At 42.8% G+C, this 20,435-nt stretch overlaps 1 protein-coding gene across 14 annotated transcripts in view; it reads left to right on the top strand.

Annotated features, from left to right (window-relative positions):
* Nucleotides 1–19,251, top strand: part of LOC139448410 (diacylglycerol kinase delta-like) — a 176,421-nt gene extending 157,170 nt beyond the window's left edge. For 13 of the 14 annotated variants that reach the window (XM_071229954.1, XM_071229964.1, XM_071229952.1 and 10 more), the window contains 5 exons: nucleotides 11–115; nucleotides 3,430–3,546; nucleotides 4,143–4,263; nucleotides 9,584–9,723; nucleotides 12,448–19,251. In XM_071229954.1, coding sequence (XP_071086055.1) covers nucleotides 11–115; nucleotides 3,430–3,546; nucleotides 4,143–4,263; nucleotides 9,584–9,723; nucleotides 12,448–12,555 — 591 coding nt within the window. In that variant the 3' untranslated portion in view covers nucleotides 12,556–19,251. Of the gene's footprint in view, nucleotides 1–10; nucleotides 116–3,429; nucleotides 3,547–4,142; nucleotides 4,264–9,583; nucleotides 9,724–12,447 lie in introns of those variants that run through there. The other variant, XM_071229955.1, reaches the window with a different exon arrangement.
* Nucleotides 19,252–20,435: the final 1,184 nt, after the last annotated feature.

Raw genomic sequence — 20,435 nt, 5'->3', positions numbered from 1 at the left:
GTTGTTTCAGCCCACACTGCGGAGTCAAGTGTCGGACCTGCTACACAGTGTGAAACTCCTCTACAACGAAGCAAGCCTCTTCCTCTCTGACAAGGCACCTGCCATGTCCAATGTTGTAAGCACTGATTTCATCAAAACACACTCTCACACCCTCTCTCAACACACTCTCTCTCCTCTATTGACAGACACTCTCACACCCTCTCTCAACACCCTGTCTGTCCTCTCTATTGACAGACACTCTCACACCCTCTCTCAACACCCTCTCTCTCCTCTATTGACAGACACTCTCACACCCTCTCTCAACACACTCTCTCTCCTCTATTGACAGACACTCTCACACCCTCTCTCAACACCCTCTCTCTCCTCTCTATTGACAGACACTCTCACACCCTCTGTCAACACCCTCTCTCTCCTCTCTATTGACAGACACTCTCACACCCTCTCTCTACACACTCTCTCTCCGCTCTATTGACAGACACTCTCACACCCTCTCTCTACACACTCTCTCTCCTCTCTATTGACAGACACTCTCACACCCTCTCTCAACACCCTCTCTCTCCTCTCTATTGACAGACACTCTCACACCCTCTCTCAACACCCTCTCTCTCCTCTATTGACAGACACTCTCACACCCTCTGTCAACACCCTCTCTCTCCTCTCTATTGACAGACACTCTCACACCCTCTCTCTACACACTCTCTCTCCTCTCTATTGACAGACACTCTCACACCCTCTCTCTACACACTCTCTCTCCTCTCTATTGACAGACACTCTCACCCTCTCTCAACACCCTCTCTCAACACCCTCTCTCCTCTCTATTGACAGACACTCTCACACCCTCTCTCAACACCCTCTCTCTCCTCTATTGACAGACACTCTCACACCCTCTCTCAACACACTCTCTCTCCTCTATTGACAGACACTCTCACACCCTCTCTCAACACCCTCTCTCTCCTCTCTATTGACAGACACTCTCACACCCTCTGTCAACACCCTCTCTCTCCTCTCTATTGACAGACACTCTCACACCCTCTCTCTACACACTCTCTCTCCGCTCTATTGACAGACACTCTCACACCCTCTCTCTACACACTCTCTCTCCTCTCTATTGACAGACACTCTCACACCCTCTCTCAACACCCTCTCTCTCCTCTCTATTGACAGACACTCTCACACCCTCTCTCAACACCCTCTCTCTCCTCTATTGACAGACACTCTCACACCCTCTGTCAACACCCTCTCTCTCCTCTCTATTGACAGACACTCTCACACCCTCTCTCTACACACTCTCTCTCCTCTCTATTGACAGACACTCTCACACCCTCTCTCTACACACTCTCTCTCCTCTCTATTGACAGACACTCTCACACCCTCTCTCAACACCCTCTCTCTCCTCTATTGACAGACACTCTCAAACCCTCTCTCAACACATTCTCTCTCCTCTCTATTGACAGACACTCTCACACCCTCTCTCAACACCCTCTCTCTCCTCTCTATTGACAGACACTCTCACACCCTCTCTCAACACCCTCTCTCTCCTCTCTATTGACAGACACTCTCACACCCTCTGTCAACACCCTCTCTCTCCTCTCTATTGACAGACACTCTCACACCCTCTCTCAACACATTCTCTCTCCTCTCTATTGACAGACACTCTCACACCCTCTCTCAACACCCTCTCTCTCCTCTCTATTGACAGACACTCTCACACCCTCTCTCAACACATTCTCTCTCCTCTCTATTGACAGACACTCTCACACCCTCTCTCAACACCCTCTCTCTCCTCTATTGACAGACACTCTCACACCCTCTCTCAACACCCTCTCTCTCCTCTCTATTGACAGACACTCTCACACCCTCTCTCAACACCCTCTCTCTCCTCTCTATTGACAGACACTCTCACACCCTCTCTCAACACCCTCTCTCTCCTCTCTATTGACAGACACTCTCACACCCTCTGTCAACACCCTCTCTCTCCTCTCTATTGACAGACACTCTCACACCCTCTCTCAACACATTCTCTCTCCTCTCTATTGACAGACGCTCTCACACCCTCTCTCAACACCCTCTCTCTCCTCTCTATTGACAGACACTCTCACACCCTCTCTCAACACCCTCTCTCTCCTCTCTATTGACAGACACTCTCACACCCTCTGTCAACACCCTCTCTCTCCTCTCTATTGACAGACACTCTCACACCCTCTCTCAACACATTCTCTCTCCTCTCTATTGACAGACACTCTCACACCCTCTCTCAACACCCTCTCTCTCCTCTCTATTGACAGACACTCTCACACCCTCTCTCAACACATTCTCTCTCCTCTCTATTGACAGACACTCTCAAACCCTCTCTCAACACCTTCTCTCTCCTCTCTATTGACAGACACTCTCACACCCTCATTCATGTTTCTATATGTCCCTCTTTTACTCTGCAGAATGGGTTCATGGGTTCAAATCCTTGTTTGCCCTGAGTGTGTTTCTAGGTTGGTCAGCACCATACTTCTGCTCCTGGGTTTCACCCAAATGCTAAACTTCTATGAATGCATCACTTTGGGCTTTCCCCCCACATTCAGCTGTGTTTTAACTGAAATACTGTTCAAAGTGGCATGAAAACTCACTCACTCACTATAAATCTTGTGCAAGTGGCGGAAGTATTTGGTATCCATATATTTGGCTGATTCTATCAAAGTTTGAAATATGTTCAGAAGTTTCACCAAAAAATCCAAATCAAGGCACAAATTCTTGTAGATTTGATGGCACTAAGTTGAATTTGGTATTAAAAAGCATACAGATAATATTGCACAACATTGAAAATACAGTATGTTTGAGTATAGTAGTGAGTGAGTATGGTTTTACGCCGCTTTTAGCAATATTCCAGCAATATCACGGCGGGGGACACCAGAAATGGGCTTCACACATCAGTATGTTTGTGTTAATCTACAGTGACAAAATGACATACAAATTCTTTGGTGTTGAGTGAAGCGGCATGGGTTGAGTCCAGTGTGTTGATTGGGTTGCAATTTCGAAATATAGTCCATTCAAAAAGTATGTTGGTGTTTACACTCAAACATTGCATATCAATAAACTTTGCTTGCATATATCAGAGGCATTGAAAAAGTGTGGCACAATTGTTTTAAGTGCCCAAGACATATCGCCCCTCATATTAGGAATAATGTAGTAACTGCATCACTTCGCGCTTTCCTCCCACATAAAGCTGACTTGCCGTGATATAATTGAAATACTGTTCAAAGTAGCATTAAAACCAACACACTCATTCACTCATATCAGTTGGTATTTCATGAATAAATAATTATTAATATGAAGTCATGAAAAATTAACACAATGTCGCAAAGCTTGTGTACGATGTTGTTGATCAGCCCAGCATGTGCAATGTTTTTGCTGACCCAAGCGTGTGCGATGTTGTTGCAGCACCTGTGGCACGACATCGAGGAGAAGCTGAGCATGTGCCTGGCGACCCTGGAGGAAGAGATGAGGAAGGTGGCCAACATCAGCGGTGTGGGCCAGTACACACAGACACCAGAGGAAGTAAGTACACCGAAAGTAGTTCCTCCTTACACGAAATGTAGTTCTTGTAGATTTTTTAACCAGACTTGATTTTGGGACAAATTTCTATCTCAGTTGAAATTTTTGTATTCTATCCAAAATCCAAACTCATTTCTGGTTTATGTAGGATGCTTTATTAGGCTGAAATATTAGGTGTTATTGTTAACATGTGATCACTTCGTAGAGAAAAGGGGTGATGTGATTGCAAAAATACTAGGCAGTTCTCTAGTTAGAGTTAAGTAGCAAACTTGAATTGACACAAAGTTGTTGTATCAGGTGTTCATTGTAATATTTCTCTTCTGTTATTTACAAAATATTTCTTAAGAAATGAGACTTTTAGAACAGTTTCTTTTATCTATTTATTCGTCAAATCTCTCATGATAAATAGAAAATATTCAGCAGGTAAGAGTTCAAAGAAGCCTGGCTTTTTCAAACAATTAGTCGAAAGAGACTCCCTACAAACAATGTGCCAGACTGTTAGTGAGGTTGGCAGCATTATTTTTGTGTTTCATATTACTTGGTGTGTGAAACACGGAAATAAGACTGGGAGGCCGTAACCATAGCTACATTGCTTATAGGTGCAGATGATAGAACAACATAAGCGCCACAAACATGGTGGCAAGTTCAGCAAGGTGTACAGCAAGTTGAAGGGAAAGGGGAAGGAGAAGGAGAAAGGAGGCCGGAGTAGTCTCCCTCCAGGTGAGAGTTGTCTCCCTTGTGTCAGTGTCAATTCTGAGGTCAATGGCATGAAATGTGATTTTTGTATGGATATTGTGGTAGTAGTGTGGACGTTTCAAAACAGCCTTCCATTCCAATTACACGTGTGCGAGCAGTTGAGTGTGAAGTTACTGGTTAGATGAATTGATGTTGTGACGGTGCTTCCCAATCAAAGCTATGCTTGTTTTTGAATTTAAAGGGCAAGTAAAGTCACTGTAGCAACTTTGCAGATTTTGATACTTTCGGGCCTACTTTAGCACTAACGTGGCCAAAATTGAGTTTGAAAAAGGGAAATAGCGTAAAACAGACTATAAAAAATGACAGGCAAATCGTCCCCTAAACGAAAAAATTCCACCAAAACGAAAAAATTCCACCACTGAGGGATTTCCGCTTATAATTAGTAGGGTTATAACGTGTTCCCGGTGTTTGACGTGCTGCGCAATGTCAACAATCATGACAATTATTACAATTGGGCCGATGCCCAGTCTGCCTACTTCTACCTCGGGTTTTTTTCTTTTCTGTCTGCTCATCCTTTAGCTTACCGTGGTCACAAATTGTGACAGGCATTTATTGTGTGGAATAGGGCTGAGGGCAACTGGTGTTGTATTACCCAAACAGGATGGTAGTAACAAAACGCTAGTTACTGATTTTTAATTGTTATTATAATTATTCACAATGTCAAGGTCAAAGGTGGTTTCACACATTCAACAATGGATGCAATGTTGTTATTTTCGTAGGATTAACAGAAATAGCAGAAACAGTTTATGTATAACAGCTAAGAATCACAAGACAGATAAACACACAAACATACCAGCCAATGAAAACATTTATCACCGCTGTGTGTAGCTTTAGGCTACGTACCAATAGGTTTGTTTTGGAAGCTGATTATAGTGTTTGGACATTTTCTCTCTCATGGAAATTGATTAAATGTATCAAAGAAAATTGATATTTACAAAAATAGTTTACTTGCCCTTTAAGCATGACAGTGAAAGGGCCCTTGTCCTAATGTTTGAGTGAAAGTTTTAGGGGGTCCCCAGATTCAAATACTGAATCAGCAAACACAAGGACCCCAGGACCCCCTTAATTTCAACACTGCTGATACACTGGAGATATTATATCACCGGATGATTGAAGAGAGTGGAGTTGTATCCAAGACATGACACACCCTGCCTGGTACCCATCCTACTGGGTATCCCTTCATCCGTCAAATGCACAATTTGCATCCTTCCATATCAAAACCATAGAACATTGGGATATGTTGTGATAATTTTGATGACTGTGACAATTTTTTTCTTCTAAATGTCAGTTGGGAGGTATTGGGTTTATTTTTCTCATCAAGTAGGAATCAAGGGCAAACAAAGTTAAAGAACATGGTTATGGCAAGACCGATTGACTACAGTTATATGAGAGAATCAGGTTTTATTTAGCTTGTTTTCAGCAGTATTTATAGTCATTTCCTTCGTCTGTAGTACCTGGAGGTGGGCTGTTTGGTGGTGGCAAGTCAAAGTCAAAATTGTTTTTTTGTTGTTTTGTTTGTTGTTTGTTGTTTGTTTGTTTGTTTGTTTGGTGTTTAATGCTGCACTCAGCAATATGACAGGGGTCTGTAAATACTCGAGTCTGGACCAGACAATCCAGTGATTAACATCATCAGCATCGATCCACGCAATTAGTCTCCCGTTAGTCGCATCTTACAGCAAGCATGGGTTGCTGAAGACCTATTCTAAACCAGATCTTCACAGATTGGTTTTATTTGTAATTAGGTCACTGTATTATGTTGGTCATACAATGCAAAGGCAGTTTAACATATTTCACATAAATTTTTTACGAAGTCAGATCTTTTTTTAAATAATATACAAAATATTGAAGTTGTTTGTTGAAATAATCCTGAGATGAACACAGCAAAAATGTATTCAGAAATGTCCAATAGAATTCTTGTTCATAAGATTTATATATTTCATTATGATATCTGCAAATACGAAAGGATATTCATCTTGAACTGATATAATTACCAACAGGACAAATGTGTAAAAACTCTTCAATTCATATCATCTACTTTTGTTACTTCCGAGAGGTTAAATATAGCATCTTAATTTGAAAACAATTTCATTGACAAGGATAACAAAATCTTTCAGGTTCAGGAATTTTTACAATTTTTGAACTTATCCCATCTCACACAATGCAATTCTTCCTTCCATTTTTTATCCTTCTGTGGAACGCGCTTGAACAAAGTACCAAACATGAAAATCTCCCGGCATTCAGACAAACTCTTTCCACTTCGAATCCTCATGAACTCAGTTCTCAGTGTTACCATCTCACGTATAAATCCTTTACCACCTACCTACACAAATGCCACAAGCCTTGAGCGGCAGTCGAAGTCCAACGACATGGAATATGTGCCGTCCCCTGCAAAGAAGCCTAAGAGGGTAGCCAACCCGGCTGTCCCCACCTCCATTTCATCGTCAAACCATACTCCTGCCTTACTCCCACCTGCTATACCCGTCCCCCGAAACCCTCAATCTTTGCGTCTGGAAGTTGCTTGTTGCCAAAGGGTATTAGAAGGGAGTAGCCAAGACCATCACTGAGGCTCATCATAGCTCTACCAAGACCATCACTGAGGCTCACCGTAGCTCTACCAAGACCATCACTGAGGCTTACCGTAGCTCTACCAAGACCATCACTGAGGCTCTCCGTAGCTCTACCAAGACCATCACTGAGGCTCTCCGTAGCTCTACCAAGACCATCACTGAGGCTCACTGTAGCTCTACCAAGACCATCACTGAGGCTTACCGTAGCTCTACCAAGACCATCACTGAGGCTCACCGTAGCTCTACCAAGACCATCACTGAGGTTCACCCTAGCTCTACCAAGACCATCACTGAGGCTTACCGTAGCTCTACCAAGACCATCACTGAAGCTCACCGTAGCTCTACCAAGACCATCACTGAGGTTCACCATAGCTCTACCAAGACCCTTTACGACCACCAATGAAAAGCGTTCAAAGCCTACTGTCAAACCACTGCTCAACAGGTCGCCGAATATCTCCTTCATTTGAGATTTTGTCGGAAGCTTAAAGGGCCCCACTAAGGCTACTTATCTCGCTACGATCAACTCCGTCAGACTGAAGATCCTGTGGTGGCAGAGAGATGTTCTGGGCCTTTGCTTTGTACCTGTGATGTGTCAGTCTTGGTTCGTAGATCCTCTTGTGTATCTGGTCGATCGTTCCTCTTTGCGTCTTAGCATGTATCAATCCCTCGGGCGTGATTGATAGCTTTGATAAAGCATTAATAGAGATACTGAGCTGGCTCACCCTATTGTCCGTCAGAGATAGTGGTGTGGCATGTCTTGTAGATCTGATTGCCTAGAGACCCTTCCTGGAGACTCTTCCTGGAGACCCTTCCGGTGTGTCAGGGGTAGTCATGGGATCATGTTGTGCGGGTTGCTAGCTACTGGATTACAGTGCCTGACCAATTTGTTTGGGTGCTGTCCATGGTGATGCTTGGATGTGTTCGGGTGAATTGTTTTCAATACGTAGTGTGAGATAGGATAAGTATATTTTTATACAATTTAATAGAAAATGTACATTTCTCTGTACATTGTATTGAATATGATTTTTATGTATTGACATCCACTTTTGACAAAACTGAGGTTTTAGATGATCTGATAAAAGTGATATCGTCTCCAGCTGACTGATTTAACTCAAATCCGTGTGAAAATAATGTGTTACATGTATGGTTGTCAAGATACATATGATGAACGTTTGTCTGCATTCAGGTTAGTTTTAACAACTATTATTATAATACAGCTCCTGGGGCCCATGTAATGATGTGAGGTGGGTGTGGCTACCATGTGATGATGTTAGACAGGTGTGGGAACCATGTGATGATGTTAGGCAGGTGTGGCTACCATGTGATGATGTTAGGCAGGTGTTGGGATCATGTAATGATGTTAGACGGGTGTGGCTACCATGTGATGATGTTAGGCAGGTGTGGGAACCATGTAATGATGTTAGGCAGGTGTGGGAACCATGTTATGATGTTAGGCAGGTGTGGCTACCATGTGATGATGTTAGGCAGGTGTTGGGATCATGTAATGATGTTAGACGGGTGTGGCTACCATATGATGATGTTAGGCAGGTGTGGGAACCATGTAATGATGTTAGGCAGGTGTGGGAACCATGTGATGATGTTAGGCAGGTGTGGGGACCATGTGATGATGTTAGGCAGGTGTGGGGACCATATGATGATGTTAGGCAGGTGTGGGAACCATGTAATGATGTTAGGCAGGTGTGGGAACCATGTGATGATGTTAGGCAGGTGTGGGAACCATGTGATGATGTTAGGCAGGTGTGGGAACCATGTAATGATGTTAGGCAGGTGTGGGAACCATGTGATGATGTTAGGCAGGTGTGGGAACCATGTAATGATGTTAGGCAGGTGTGGGGACCATGTGATGATGTTAGGCAGGTGTGGGAACCATGTTATGATGTTAGGCAGGTGTGGGAACCATGTGATGATGTTAGGCAGGTGTGGGAACCATGTAATGATGTTAGGCAGGTGTGGGGACCATGTGATGATGTTAGGCAGGTGTGGGGATCATGTAATGATGTTACCTGGGTGTGGGAACCATGTTATGATGTTAGGCAGGTGTGGGAACCATGTGATGATGTTAGGCAGGTGTGGGAACCATGTGATGATGTTAGGCAGGTGTGGGAACCATGTGATGATGTTAGGCAGGTGTGGGAACCATGTGATGATGTTAGGTAGGTGTGGGGATCATGTAATGATGTTACCTGGGTGTGGGAACCATGTGATGATGTTAGACGGGTGTGGCTACCATGTGATGATGTTAGGCAGGTGTGGGGACCATGTGATGATGTTAGGCGGGTGTGGGAACCATGTGATGATTTTAGGCAGGTGTGGGGATCATGTGATGATGTTAGGTGAGTGTGGGGACCATGTGATGATGTTAGGCAGGTGTGGGAACCATGTAATGATGTTAGGCAGGTGTGGGGACCATGTGATGATGTTAGGCAGGTGTGGGGATCATGTGATGATGTTAGGTGAGTGTTGGAACCAATTTATGATGTTAGGCAGGTGTGGGAACCATGTGATGATGTTAGGCAGGTGTGGGAACCATCTGATGATGTTAGGTGGGTGTGATGATGTTAGGTGGGTGTGGGAACCATGTGATGATGCTAGGCGGGTGTGGGGATCATGTGTGGATGTTAGGCAGGTGTTTGGTGGTGACGCAGATAAGGATGAAATTGTTTTATTGTGGCCTTATGGTGTGTATTTTTCCACAGGGTTTGAAGTTCGAGGCTGGACCCCCGAGGAAGTTGGTGTCTGGCTGGAGAAACTCTCACTAGGGGACTACCGCGAGGCCTTCATCAGCCACGAGATCCGCGGGTCAGAGCTCCTCAACTTGGAGCGCAGAGATCTCAAGGTCAGTACCATGTTGAGACATCATACCTCCGTGTGTATTCCACCACAGGCTGGGGCTGCTAAGTCGTTAACGAGTTCAATCATTGCGGCAAATCCCAGCGTGTTTGCTTCTTGGCATAGGTTCAATATGTCTTCACATTTCTGGTGTCTTCCACTCGGATATTGCTGCAATATTGCTAAGAGCTGCAGAAAAGCTTGCTCGGGGGAGTGACTGAGTGAGCGAGTGTTTAAACCCAATGGTTTAAAACCTTTCCAGTGGCCTGTAGATAATAATAATACAATGATTAACATTGTGAGCAATAATCCTCTCCTTCCGGCAATAATGACTGGCCACCCAATCCATTTGGTCACACCGTACCAAATAGGTTGCTGGGCACCAATTCTTATCCAGAATCCCAATTTGTGGGTGGGCAGGTGGGTCAGTGAGTGAGTGGGTGGGCGGGTGGGTAGGTCAGTGATCGAGTGGGTGGGTGGATGGGTCAGTGAGTGAGTGGGTGGGTGAGTCAGTGAGTGGGTGGGTGGGTCAGTGTGTGTGTTAGTGGGTGGGCAGGTGGGTCAGTGAGTGAGTGAGTGGGCGGGTGGGTGGGTCAGTGGGCGGGTTGGTCAGTGAGTGAGTGAGTGGGCGGGTGGATGGGTCAGTGAGTGAGTGAGTGGGCGGGTGGGTGGATCAGTGAGTGAGTGGGCGGGTGGGCAGGTGGGTCAGTGAGTGAGTGAGTGGGCGGTTGGGTGGGTCAGTGACAGAGAGGGCAGGTTGGTCAGTGAGTGAGTGAGTGGGCGGGTGGATGGGTCAGTGAGTGGGCGGGTGGGTGGATCAGTGAGTGAGTGAGTGGGCGGATGGGTGGATCAGTGAGTGAGTGAGTGGGTGGATCAGTGAGTGAGTTAGCGGGCGGGTGGGAGGGTCAGTGAGTGAGTGAGTGAGTGGTTGGGCAGGTGGGTCAGTGAGTGAGTGGGCGGGTGGGTGGGTGGATCAGTGAGTGAGAGTGGGTGGGCAGGTGGGTCAGTGAGTGAGTGAGTGAGTGGGCAGGTGGGTCAGTGACAGAGAGGGCGGGTTGGTCAGTGAGTGAGTGAGTGGGCGGGTGGATGGGTCAGTGAGTGAGCGGGTGGGTGGATCAGTGAGTGAGTGAGTGGGCGGATGGGTAGATCAGTGAGTGAGTGAGCGGGCGGGTGGGTGTATCAGTGAGTGAGTGAGCGGGCGGGTGGGTGGATCAGTGAGTGGGTGGGTGGGTGGATCAGTGAGTGAGTTAGCGGGCGGGTGGGAGGGTCAGTGAGTGAGTGAGTGAGTGGTTGGGCAGGTGGGTCAGTGAGTGAGTGAGTGGGCGGGTGGGTGGATCAGTGAGTGAGTGAGTGGGTGGGCAGGTGGGTCAGTGACAGAGTGGGCGGATTGGTCAGTAAGTGACAGAGAGGGCGGGTGGGTGGGTCAGTGAGTGAGTGAGTGGGCGGGTTGGGTGGGTCAGTGACAGAGTGGGCGGATTGGTAAGTGAGTGACAGAGAGGGCGGGTGGGTGGGTCAGTGAGTGAGTGGGCGGGCTGGGTGGGTCAGTGACAGAGTGGGCGGATTGGTCAGTGAGTGACAGAGAGGGCGGGTGGGTGGGTCAGTGAGTGAGTGGGTGGGTGGGAGGGTCAGTGAGTGAGTGGGCGGGTGGGTGGGTCAGTGAGTGAGTGGGCGGGTGGGAGTGTCAGTGAGTGAGTGAGTGGGTGGGTGGGAGGGTCAGTGAGTGAGTGGGCGGGTGGGAGTGTCAGTCAGTGAGTGAGTGGGTGGGTGGGTCGTGGGTCAGTGAGTGAGTGGGCGGGTGGGAGTGTCAGTGAGTGAGTGAGTGGGTGGGTGGGAGGGTCAGTGAGTGAGTGGGCGGGTGGGAGTGTCAGTCAGTGAGTGAGTGGGTGGGTGGGTGGGTGGGTCAGTGAGTGTGTGGGCGGTTGACTATAGTTTGAAGGAATGTTGTTGCATCAGCCATATTGGAGCTATTGGAAGGCACCACACATGGAATGCGACGCTACGCCACGCCACACCACACTCAAAAGTCTTGTAGATAAGCACCACACCACACCACACCACACCACACCACACCACACCACCACACACCACACCACACCACACCACACCATAACAAACCACACACAACACCACACCACACCACACCACACCACACCCAAAAGATGTCTTGTAGATAAGCATGATAAATATTTTATCCACACGTGTTTAATCTTTTGTAAAAAGTTAAATTCTATTAATCATACTTTCATGTGAAACACAGTTTCCTATATGCCTAAGTAATAATGTGTGAAGTAGGCGAGGAAGGCGACATTTGTGCAAAGTTAAATAATATGCACACTAATATCCCTATTTAAAAAAAAAAAATTCATTATGAAAGTTAGATTAAATAATAGAGGTTTCAGAAATACCCATCTGAGAAATAGTTACTTACTCTGAACACAAACCTTTAGACCCTTGAAAATCCAGGGTAGAATAGGCCTTCAGTATCCCATGCTTGCCGTAAAAGGCAACAAATGGGATCGGGTGGTCTGGCTTGCTGACTTGGTTGATGCATGTCATAGTATCCCTCTTTTGTGGATCGATGCTCATGATGTCAATCACTAGATTGTCTGGTCTGGACTCGATTATTTACAGACCGCCGTCATATAGCTGGAATATTGCTGAGTGCGGGGTTAAACAACAAACAAAACACAAAGCAGCGACCATTATTAACCCTGTGACTCTGTGTGGCCAGGACCTCGGGGTGACGAAGGTGGGACACTTGAAGAGAATCCAGCAGGGCATCAAGGAGCTACTGAACAGGGAGCTGGCGCTGGAACGAGCCGAGAAGGCCAGCTCCTGACATTTAGCTGCCGTTGCTGCCGATGCTGCGATGTCCTACTGACACTGACGTCGCTACTGAAGCTGCTCTATCGGACAGACTGCAATGTTTAGAGTGCTCCATCAGCACCATCAGCACCATCAGCATCAGCACCTGATGACATGGACTGTCTGGATGACAGGGTGTGGTGACGTCATCAGACAGCGTCGACCGTTGGCACGCATGATGTTGTATGATATTGTTATGTGATAATCCCTGGGACCACGGCTGTTTCAGCACTTTATTCCTATGAACACTTCCGACATTTATGATTGTTTCGTTTGTGTACGGTGAAAGCTTATAGATACAACCTCAAGAGCGTGTATATTGTCCGGGTTTTTGGTCATCCTTTGTTAATATGGCTCGGTCATTTGCTTATCATGAAACAAAGGAGTTTGGCTGGGAAATGTTTCTCACTGATGGGAAGGTTGAACAGTGCTCTTGAATATTAAATTATTACTTTTGTAAGTTGAAAAGGTTTATTTAATTTTGCAATTTGTAGTTACAGAGATGCTGAACATTTGAAAAAGGGTCTATTCTTCATTTTAATTTTGAGCTCAGCTGGCCTGAAAGAGTTACTCTGTCGTGGTTATCTTTTTCATAAAATTGGCATCTTTGTACTAAGCTGGAAATTCTCGGGTTTCTTCAGCGTATTAAGTCCCTCATGTTTTGCTGTATTGACAAGGCAAGATAAATCCGAACATAGTGCTGTTTTAATTTTGTTCATGCTCATACTTGTGTTATTGAGGGAATACTGTCAGGAATATTCCCAACTTTTTTACCTTCCCTGCATCATCGCTTTCACAAACCCTTCATAATAAAAATGTTTTTTAGACGGTTATACAACTTGCAGCTAGCCTGCTCCTCAATGACAATATATTACCGTAATCAAATACATACCATGCCTGTCCAGTATTTATTTACATATTTATGTGTAATTTATCATTTTCACACAAGAAATGTCCAAAAGACCATTATGTTTTTAGTTCTACATTTGAAGCATTAGTTTATGTTTTGTATTAATGAGAAGCATGTTACTGGAAGTGTCATGTTTAAGTTCAAATATTTGTTGCAGAGAATTTTGGTGAGTGTGAAAAATGTGTCACTTTCTATATGTTCTAAATGGCTTTAACTTATTTATTCTGCCAAGATACAAATGGTTTCAAACAGGAATATTCGTCTTATATTTGTAAGATAGTATAGAATGTATCTTTCATTCCTATGTTGTATATTTTGCATTGTTTAGGTATAGCCAGAATTTCGTATTGTACAGCAGGTCTGTATTGAAGTCTCTGTATGACCAAAGAGCCATTGCAGGGCCCTGTTCTACAAATTGATCTTAGCGCTAAGACAGTCGTAACTCCCATGCATTAGCATTGACTTACGATAGTGCTAAGATCGCTTTGGGGAACAGGGCCTTGGACCTTATTCCATAAATGATCTGAGTACCTCAAAGATCGTATGTCTATGTTAAGGTATGTCCGTTTTTTGGTCTTAGCGCTATGATGATCATACATTTATGTTGAGGAATTGGTGTTACGATCGTCTTAGTACTATGATTCTTGTATGTCTTTTTCAAGGTATGAGAGTTGCAATCGTCTCAGCGCTAAGATCGCTGTGCAGATTGTGAGACACAGCTCCAACGATTATATGCTTGTGTTCAGGTGTGGGAGTTGTGATCGTCTTAGCGCTAAGATTGCTGTATGGAACGAGGCCCTGGGATGGATGTGTTCCTGGCTGGTGTGACTCACATGTAGTAACCAGCATTGTAGTCATCAATGATAATCATTGTCTCATTCAGTTGAGACCCGTGAAGATTGGGGTAGAATAGGTCTTCAGCAACCCATGCTTGCCGTAAAAGGTGACTATGCTTGTCGTAAGAGGCGACAAACAGGATCGGGTGGTCAGGGTCGCTGACTTGGTTGATGCATGTCATCATATCCCAATTGTGTGGATCGATGCTCATGCAGTCAATCACTGGATTGTCTGGTCCAGACTCGATTATTTACAACCGTCGTCATATAGCTGGAATATTGCTGAGTGTGGCTTTTAACAGCACACAAACAAATCATTCAGTTGGACATTGTTGCCTCCAGTTTATTAGCTCATTTGACAGTGGTTTTAAAAGATTTGAAAAACACAGGTTATGTAGAATAGAATAGGAACATTGAAAATTCAAACACAGACAAATTTTAGTGTCAATCAAGAATGGTCAGATTTATTTGTTGTAATTTCTGACCTTGTTAATTTTTCTGCCATAATTCTGATGCTGAAACGATACACTGAAATCACAGATAAATTCTTTGTATAATCCAAAGTTATTGTTATCTTAAATGAATACACGATCGGATCGAATAGTCACATGCTAGAGCTGAAGTGTCATATGCTAGAGCTGAAGTGTTGATCAGTACCAATTTAAAGACGCCCCAACGTCAATATCAAATGATACATATTTGCACAGAGAAGCATATTGTATACCATGACGGAAAAACAGCAACGTAAAAAAACGGGTGTTTTGTGTAGTCCATATTGTAAAATTCGTATCTCAGTGGATCGTTTCAACCTTACTAAATTCTCCTTATCCAAATGTTTACTGAGTCCCCAGTGCCGAGAGGTGCTGTCATGTTCTCGTGCATCCCCTAGGGCAGGCCTCGACTACCCACGTGGTCATTCTTTACTAGTTTTCTTTTTTGTGGCGTTTTTTTTCACAATGCAACAAATCCTTTTATGTAGCACAATTGCACTTTCTTGCAAGATGTCCTAGGCTCTACATGGGATGTGTTCCAATTTCTAGATTTGACACTGGACGTGTCCCTTATCTAGACAGATGTTCCAATTTTAGATTCAACGGTTTCAAGTTCTAGATTTCAACATGTTCCATTTTTCTAGAGTTGATATGTTGATATGCCAATTTTGTAGCAAGAATGTTGGATATGTAGACAGTGATTTAGGTATGTTGTTTTCTGACTGAGCACTCCGACTGTGGAACATTGGCTACTACATGTTTATTACTTGTTTTCAAGACGGTGCAATCTATGTGGGTCCTCCTCCATAGAATAGTGTTTTGTAATTATGACTGTGGTTATGTTTGTTGTATAGTTCCCATATTGGATGTTGACAGTTGTTGGTGTATTGACAGCCTATATTGGCTGTATCTGTTGTACTTGTTACATTTTCATGTCAAGTCTTTGAGTCTCCGAGGACTCGTCACATGATAGCGTTTTCAAAATTTTGTATATATTTTCCACATTTTGTACCTTCGAATACCGTCATATCCTAATGGTGACTTTTTGTGCAAACACATACCTTTTCTATATTGCAGATATTTGATACTATCTTGCTTATGTTTTTTATACAAGCGACAGTTAAAAAGATGATGTGATGTATGAAGTTGAATGATGTTTTTGTTTTAGCATTTGAACCATTTTGAGATCTATTTTTTATAAAGTGATTTCATGAATGTCTATATTATTTACTGAATATATTTTTGTTAAATAAATAGCACCTTCTTCTTGTCAGAGAATACTATTAGGCAGTTATTACAATTAAGATTGTCTGTTTGGAGGGGCCAGAACTCAAGTAATTGCAGGTCAAGGGACATAACTCTTATCATGTTTTCACAGACAATTTTTTGAATGAAACTGAATATTGACATTATCATCGCATAATTGATAAATTGTTTAACAACAAAAAATTATTTTTTCTAAGAACTGTATCTTGATAAAAAATGTCATAATTTTGTCAATGACAAAGAGCAAATTTTTACATCAGGGCATTACATCAGTGATATGGAGGGATCCAGTATGTTGATTTATGGACCTTGCTGTGTTAAGTATTTTGGGGGATTTGGTGAACAATTAAAACAATATGAATATTTACTATGAAAACATCATTCAACTTCAGCCAGTAGTCAGGATTGAATGTGAAGACAATGTTTGATGGGACAGAGGAAAGCAAGGATTCAAATGGCACGTTTATTTATTACAAACCAGTTTATTTTCCAGAGCTGTCTCGGTAAATTGTCAATAATGCATTGAAAGTATTTTTACTATCACTGTGAAAGTCACTGACAGTAAGATAAACAATTATCATCTGGTACCAAAAGGCCCGGTTACTATGTTAGTGTCTCGATAAGAAATGATTTGACACTTTATCGAAACGGTTTTGTTTGGTGAACTGGCATTTTTTTCACTATAGCCCATAATGGGCATCACATGTATATATTTTCTGACGTATAGAATTCTATTTTTGCATGGCTTGAATCTGAATCTGTTGAACTTGATCTACTTGAGGAGGCAGTATTGCAGAGGCTTGCTAGGAATTGACTTTTGTGTGAAGATTTAAACCCAGATTTAAGCCTAATATTCTCACTGCTTGAAGTGTTGATTGCTTTAAAGATTATGGAGATGTTTTGATTTTTGCCACAGTAAATTATTCCATCAGGGACAGGGCCCACCACCCACAAGTGTTTGTAGCGCTACGAGAGTCAGAAGTGGAACTATGGAGATACGACATTCGTAGTGCTACAAATGTTTTGTCGAGGCCAAGGATAAGAAATATTGTTTTGGACATTTCAAGTGCCCTGCTCTCAAGTGCCTGACATACTTTGATAACAGAATTTCCTTAACTACCATATCCCGTGTCTCCTGCCAGTTTGTCGGTACAGTCTGCCAGTGACTGAAGACCAGTAACATCAACCATGATAGAAGTATTTGAAGCCTTTCGCACACTGACTGAACGATTGCTTCTCTATACATATGTATAATTAATAGGACCTGAAATTGCATTTTTATGCCTTTGCCTAGTGATAAAAAATAATTTAGCAAAATTATCAAAAGATGGGTTAGGCTATTGAATGAATTTCAATTTCCGATCAAGGTTTCCCTAAGTGATACTGTCTTCTTGATCCTTGAGAATCAACACTCTTCTTGTCCTTGACACCAAGGACAAACTGGCCCCAGCATTCCGCTCACAGTCCTGGGAAGCTGCAGTGGAGACTAACCCCCTGGCACAAGGTATAGAGTTAACATACTAAAATTCTAACATTGTCATAGTGGGGACTTTCCTGTAGTGGTGTGGCTTGAAGTGAACTCATTCTGAAAACTGTTGTGTCAGTTATTTGGAGTTCAGGGTCAAATAGCTCTTTTATGGGGTATAGTTTTTCGTTGGCTGCTTCCTGGAGACTGTGAAGAAGATGCAGGAACATGTTGTCCGTGGTGACGAGGATTATCTCTTCTGTGATATCACCTTGTGACGCATCCATGATGCATCAGTGTTCCCATGGTAACTAGTGTTTCCTCTGCTTCCATATTGTCTGCAAATGTTGTATTTTATACTGCCCATGTCAAAATGTTCTGTGTTAAACAGCTTCACATTAGGACTTTTCACCAGCTTTAGATATGTTAGAAATTATCCCCTCCTGCAATATTTTTGAAATCATGTACAACTTATTACTCTTAAAGAGAGATCTTTTCTAATAATTTCAAAGCAAACAGTGTTTAAATTTTATATTTACCGACCTTTCAGTAACGGTACTAAAGATTTAAAAAAAATTGTATTGAAAAGAAATCTCCTGCTCTCCTAGAGAAATTATACAATGCAGGTTTAGGTCTTATAATTTTAGGCCCTGCTAAAGAAAATGGTATTTAACTTCCGTGAAATAGCTTTAAACTTCCTCGTGTTTGTGTGCCTTACAGTATACATCTTTCACTGTAGATGGTGGTGTACAAATCTTATTTGTCCATGCTTTGGGCCCCAGATGTGCACCATTGGCCCCGAACATGGACAAATGTTAAACTGGCAACTCACTTTAGTCAGCTCTTCATCGTCACACTGTAACATTTCATATCAACTTTTTCTAATGTCTTTTATATTTTTATATTCTTTTAGCTGACACATATTGTTTCATATGCTTGATGAAACTCCATGTCGATGTTCACAAGATACAATCAACAAAATGAAAAATATGTACTTGTTCACACATACGAAGTTCCCCCCCACACCCACACATCCCAAATTATGGACACTTGTTTCTTATTGTGAATGGTTTTTTTTGTTATTGCTGTGAAATTCTAGTAACTATCTACCTACCAACGAATGTATTACCAACACTCTGTGACTTAATCTTCCAAAATTGGGGAGAAACAACTTTCTTGGCTAAGATTCTAGAAACCATGAGGATAAATGTTGTGATTTTAGGAAATGTTAGCCAAAAAGAGTTGTCTCCCTTTGAGGACTTCTTACATTCCAATTGCTGTGCCTCCATTGAATTGATTTCAGAGGGATGAGTGGACAAGGGACTATTCGCTTCCTCAGGAATTTGAAGTCTCATTGTACATCGTGTCTGTCAGACAAATCTGTTCAACACAATTCTCCTCACAAATAGGGTAATTTTTTTTTTTTTGCAGTGTTTTGGAAAATGTCTGCAGCTAAACTCTGGTGGGGAGTGCATATCTGTATTCGTCACATCCAGTGCATAAATAATGTAAGAGTAACGTGTTATTTTACTTATCCTGATCAGGAAAGTATGTGTATAAATCAAATATTACTTGGAGCACAATTGCCAATATAACCTTTACAGATATTTTTTCTTATCTCAATTTTTCTTCCTAGTGTCTGCGTGAAACTTACATGTGATAGGTACAACTTCTTATTTTTGAAAGAAAACAATAAAGTGAAAATCCCTTATCACAAAAACTGGCTTTGTTATTTATGGGGCCACTAACAGGATTGGGTGGTCAGGCTCGCTGACTTGGTTGATGAATGTCATTGATCCCAATTGCGTGGATTGAATTTCTACACATTTGTCCTGTTGGTAATTATATCAGTTCAAGATGAATATCCTTTTGTATTTGCAGATATCATTTTCTTATGAATGAGAATTCTATTGGACATTTCTTAATACATTTTGCCGTGTTCATCTCAGGATTATTTCAACAAAAAACTTCAATATTTTGTATATAATTTAAAAAAAGATGTGATATACAAAGCAAAGGCAGTTTGACATATGACCAACATATGAGTCAGTGACTTAATTACAAATAAAACCAATCTATGAAGATATGGGTTAGAATAGATCTTCAGCAACCAATGCTTGCCATAAAAGGCCGCAAACAGGATTTGATGGTCAGGCTCGCGGACTTGCTCGATACATGTCATTGAACCCCAATTGCGTGGATCGATGATGTCAATCACTGGATTGTCTGGACCAGACTTGATTATTAACTGACCGCGGTGACATAGCTGGAATATTGCTGAATGCGGAGTTATACCAATCCAGACACATTAAGATCTAATTAAGAAGAGTCTAGTCTCTAGATTTGTCAGCACTATTACCATGCTCTCGGGTGACATCAAGCTGACATGCCGTGATATATCCAGAATACTGTTCAAAGCAACTTGCTAAGATCTAACAATTACAATGTCTTTGGGTTGTGCAACAGTAACTGGCAGTGAATCAGAATAACCTTAAGATGATCTCAACCCCTTTAAGAAATGATGAGGAATGATTTTGCAAAGTACCCATGCCTCTGACAGTGACAACCATATTTTACAAAAATCTAACACCAATCTTTGCAAAAGCCTTCTCAAAGCAGGGCACCCACACTCGCGAACTATGTTCATACCATAAAGTTTTGAGAAAAAATTGACTTCTCACTGCATGTGGCAGAAGAATAATGTTCTGTTATTGGAAAAAGCCCTGGCTGAGGTCAACTCCCAGCAAAATCTTAAATCAGTTGTTGAAAACACATTGTATTAGGAATATTGGGTATATTACAGTGTCTGCTTCATTTAGGAGAAAAGCTAAGACACACAGGTTTGTAATGAAAAATGGCAAGTCACACAAGCATCATGAGTATGGT

This window comes from Haliotis cracherodii, unplaced genomic scaffold, assembly GCF_022045235.1.
Source record: "Haliotis cracherodii isolate W230 unplaced genomic scaffold, xgHalCrac1.p SCAF_7, whole genome shotgun sequence".
Taxonomy (NCBI): Eukaryota; Metazoa; Mollusca; class Gastropoda; order Lepetellida; family Haliotidae; genus Haliotis; species Haliotis cracherodii.
The sequence above is the reverse complement of the archived record's forward strand: the minus strand, read 5'-3'. Positions and strand labels throughout refer to the sequence as shown.